This window comes from Mesitornis unicolor, unplaced genomic scaffold (assembly GCF_000695765.1).
Source record: "Mesitornis unicolor isolate BGI_N332 unplaced genomic scaffold, ASM69576v1 scaffold20833, whole genome shotgun sequence".
NCBI classification, from domain to species: domain Eukaryota; kingdom Metazoa; phylum Chordata; class Aves; order Mesitornithiformes; family Mesitornithidae; genus Mesitornis; species Mesitornis unicolor.
In genome coordinates this window covers 1-4,432 of record NW_010175596.1, presented here as the reverse complement: position 1 = coordinate 4,432, position 4,432 = coordinate 1, and the positions used below count along the sequence as shown (strand labels likewise).

At 52.4% G+C, this 4,432-nt stretch overlaps 1 protein-coding gene across 1 annotated transcript; it reads right to left on the bottom strand.

Moving 5' to 3' along the window:
- Positions 1 to 3,849: 3,849 nt before the first annotated feature.
- On the bottom strand, positions 3,850 to 4,429 carry PDXP (pyridoxal (pyridoxine, vitamin B6) phosphatase; the record flags this gene model as incomplete). The annotated part of the gene is made up of 2 exons (XM_010181455.1): positions 3,850 to 4,175; positions 4,411 to 4,429. Coding segments are annotated over 2 exons (345 nt in total), but the record flags the coding sequence as incomplete, so codon positions are not given.
- Positions 4,430 to 4,432: the final 3 nt, after the last annotated feature.

The window sequence follows — 4,432 nt, the reverse complement described above, 5'->3', positions numbered from 1 at the left end:
ATTTCAAACTAGGGGACTTCAGGCTGCCAAAGCCTCAGTGCTCAAGGAGTCAGGCCGGTAAGAGCAGTCCAGCCAGAGGTCACAAAGCAGTAGGGGAAAGCAGCAGATGGCCATGGAGGAGCACACACAGACTCATTCCAGGTTACCTGCCATCAAATCACAAACGCTCACATAAGCAGGAGCTCAAATCCTGGCTCAAGGGATAGTTTCTTATGGAAGCAGGCTCACCTATGCATATATCCAACCTTTTTCCACATTTCTCCAAGCTCTCAAGAGCCCAGGGAGACCTCTCTGCCTTCTCCACCTGTCTGTGCCTAAGGATGGCTGGAATCTGGGAGGCAAGATGAAGCTGTCTCTCCACTAGCCAGGTGAACATAGGCATCTTTAGGCTCTCTCTGGGCCCTGCCCAGAGCAGGTTGCTGCTTACATCAGCCAGCCAGTGGTTGCCACAGTAACCACGCTCACGGATGAAGGATGCGAGGTTCCTGGGGTAACCAAACGACTGCCACCCGCCTGGGTGTTGTCTCTATGGCACAGCAGGAAAGGACGATGCAGTTTTCTGAAGGTGAGAAAAAAATATACCCTTAAGCTGGGCTTCTCATCTGCTGCACCCTCCCGTGTGCTGCTGTAGCTCCACTCTCCACAGCCCTGTGCTCCCCAGCAACCACCACACTGCTTCTTTAAACACTCAACCAAAGAAGAAAAACTGCTTTATGTCTTCTTGTCAGAAGAAGCCAGCCTACCCAGGCAGGAGCCATCACTGTTTTCAGTTTCAGCAGCAGATATGCTCTACAGCCCCACCAGACCCATCCCAGAGGGAACCAAGGACCTCATGACCCCATGAAGATCACAGACCCCTTAGTGTCAGTGGCTGAATGGATGTCTGAAGGGCTTGGATGAAGAACTCATTGTCCCTCAGGGCCTCTTCCAGTCTAGCTTTCTAGTAAGATATGCTCACACTCACCTTCATTATGTGCAGGAGCAATAGCAGCAGAGGGAACCCACAAAAAACCAAAGCCTGGCAAACCTGATGGACCCCTACAGTGCTGCTCTTGTTCCCGTTCAAATCAACAGCAGGCCCATGGCTAGAGGCAGCACTTATCCCTCTGCTTCCATTGCTGGGGAAGAGGAAGCATTTGCAGGACACAGGTCACCCCTGCCTAGTGCCCTCAACCACCTGAAGAACCAAGGGAAGGCCAGGTAAAGCCTATTCCCCTTCTGCTCCAAGTCCACCTCAGGGAGAGGTGCACCAGAGCAAAAGAAGTTACATGATCATAAGAGATAGGGATCAGCCATCGCCTCTGCTGAGCTCTCTTTTCAGCAGCGGCCACACAGAAAAGAAAATTTACTCTGCAGGCTGACCAATTGTGATCAAAAGGGCAAACTCCAAAGTCTCTTTGGAGAAGGCCCAAACACAGCCTGCAACGCTTTGATTGGCCACTGGATTCCCTTCGGTTTCCTGGTGTGCCAGCCCAGGGACCACAGCCTCCAACCTCTTGTTCGCTGCTTGGGAGAGCTGGAAAGGACAGAGCAAATGAGGCAGAGAGCGCAAAAATGATTTGGACTCAAAGCACCCTAGAAAAAAAAGGGGGCACCTCTTGGGGATGCTCTTGCTATGCATCATCTCTGTATACACACAAAAAGTACCAAATTAACATGACAGGCAGTCTGCAGAGAGCTCCTTGGATCTTTATTTTGGAGGGCTGTTTCCTAAGTTATTTTGGAGGGGAGTTAAAAAAAAAGACACTCAGCACCTGGAATTATCCTACGGCCTGTAAGTTGCATCTACTTCTGCCATGTGAGCTGACACAGCACTAACTTCAGTGAGATGGGTTATTGAGCTGAACAGCTGGGCTCTCAAGCAGGAGCTGCAACACTTGGTCACCATCAACAGCTGCTAAAGGGGTCTGACAGACAAAGGGAAGAATTTGGCTCTCATATAAAGAAGCGGGGCAAAGTACATGTTATTAATTTCCAACTCATCTTACCCAACTTGTTTTCTCCCTCCTGGCTGGGACCACAGCCAAACCCAGGGAGAGGACACGGGGCACAGCAAGCTACAGCCCGGCGAAGGTCACCTTCAGGGGCATGGTGACACCCACCTCCCCTTCACTCAAAGCTTAGCGTAGTTGAGGAAGGATCACAGCAAAACCTTACCCGGGCAGTTCTCATCCCTCTGCGAGCTACGTTCAGGTGACAGCGATGGCACCTCTGCGCAGGGCCACACAGATTATTGGGGTCCACCTGAGTAGCAGCGGGCAGGCTTCAGGCACAACACAAGAAGTCACTGCTCCCCAGCAAGGAATCTCCCATGGTGTGAAATGCAAAAGCAGCTGGCGAAGGTTGTGTTGCCCACTGCTCCAATTCACCTGGCTGGACCCCGCACCCTGCACCATCACCCCACCAGTCACCTCCACCCCAGTGCTGAGGCCCCAGTAAGAGACAGCTGCAAACAGCAGCCCAAAGACACCATCCACAAGATATTGTTCACCCCTCTCTGGTCTACTCAGCAGCACCCCCTTGAGTGAGGAAAGCTCTTGCCATGTCCTCATCTTGGAGGACTCAGATACCCAGGCCATTTTCATCTTGATGGGACCACAAGCAAAAAAAAAAAAAAGGCGGCCATTTCCAGCCTATGCTCACACTTTATTATATACAGAGACATGGTGAGTGTAAGAACATCAACATGGGACACAGACAGTAAGGGAGGCCCAAAGGCACTGTCTCCTGTCCCCTTGGTGCAACCAGTCAGCATAGTTTATACAAATAATACAATATCTGAACAATAAATAAGTTTGATAAATAAGATCAAGAAATTAAAAAAAAAAAAACAAATGTAGAAAGACAAAGCAGCAAGGAATGATTTTGAGGACTGTGACACATTCACAGCAGTGACAACCACTGCCATCTCACCCGCACACCAGCAGCTGCAGCCCAGACCCCCATCAGCCCTTTTCTCTCACTGTACTATGCCGAAATCCAATTGAGGTGGGGGAACCGAGGAGAGCCACACAGTTCACTACTGCTGTGCTATCGTGGCCTAGGAGCCCCCTCTTCTTCACAAGCCCCTTCGGAAAAGGTGCTGGAAAACAAGGTACAACCGCAGACCCATTGTGTACAGTCACAGCTTGTCTGTTTGGCACAAAAGAACCCCCTCAAAAAGTCTCTTCCCTTTCTATAGTCCTTCAGGTGGATACTGGCACAGTTATTGACTGAGTCAGGGCAGGGGGTGGTGGGGAAACACTTTGAAGGTATGGGGGGAGAGAAGAGATGAGGCAATGCTCCCTTTCACTCATGGGAGGCAGAGATGCTCTCGTGCATCGCCCCAGAGCTCCGGTATGCTCCTTCCACATGCCCTGGCACTGATGGAAACTGGGTGGGTGACAACACCACAGTCCCCTGGCAAGGAGGGGGTTACCACAAGGACTGCAGGGACACAGCTCACAGGTCGAGAATTACGTGAGCGAAGGGACAGCAGTAAAAGGCCGCCACTGGTTATCTAAGAGAAAAATAATAATAAGACAGCTGGTCCCTAACCCCTGCAGGGGTAGAGGCAACACAGACACACTGATTAGACTTCCCCTGTCAGCCTCAAGGCCTCTATCTCTCTCCGAGATGCTGGCATATGAGGGAGAGAAGGACTCTGTCCATCATGGATAGCTCTCAGCAGAAAGGAGACAACTTGAACTTTGCTCCCTCCTGCCAACCCCCCCCAGTTTGCCCCCGAAGAAGGGTGTTGGAATGTGTAGAAACCAGGAACTGTGGTGACAGGGCAGTGAGAGAGAAATGGGAACAGATGGAGATCTGGGATGGGGAACCTGACCCCTCTGCCCTCACACATACGGACTGCTACTCATCCAGGCCCGGTATCAAGTCTGCAATGCTGTCCACATAGTAATTGGGCACCAGATCCTTGGCAGCGGCGCTGTCGCTGGCCATGTAGGCCTGCGCTTCTTCCAGGCGAGAGACACCCGTCAGGGTGAGGATGGTAGAGAGGCCGCAGTTCTTGCCGAAGAGGATATCTGTCTCCAGACGGTCTCCCACCATGAGGGTGCGGGACGGGTCAACGCCGAAACGCTCCACGATGCAATCAAACATGTACGTGTTCGGTTTCCCCACCACCAGTGCCTTGCGGCCCGAAGCGGTTTCCACTGCAGCTGTGAGGCTGCCAGTCCCTGGATTGGGGAAAAAGGAGAAAATTAACCAGCTGTGGGATAACCAAGTGCTGACTGGGTCCCACCAGAGGATAAGCAAGTGAAGTGCTGGCAACCTGACGCCAGGAGCTGGTTGCCCACCTTGATGTTCAGGGAAACGTCCTGCCCGGGCCAAGGACAGCAAATCTCAACGGAGGGCAAGCCCACCACCCCCCGCACCCCCCAGGGCAGCAGGAGAGGGGAGCAGGGGGCTCACCGGGGGTGCGTTGGCCGTCGCT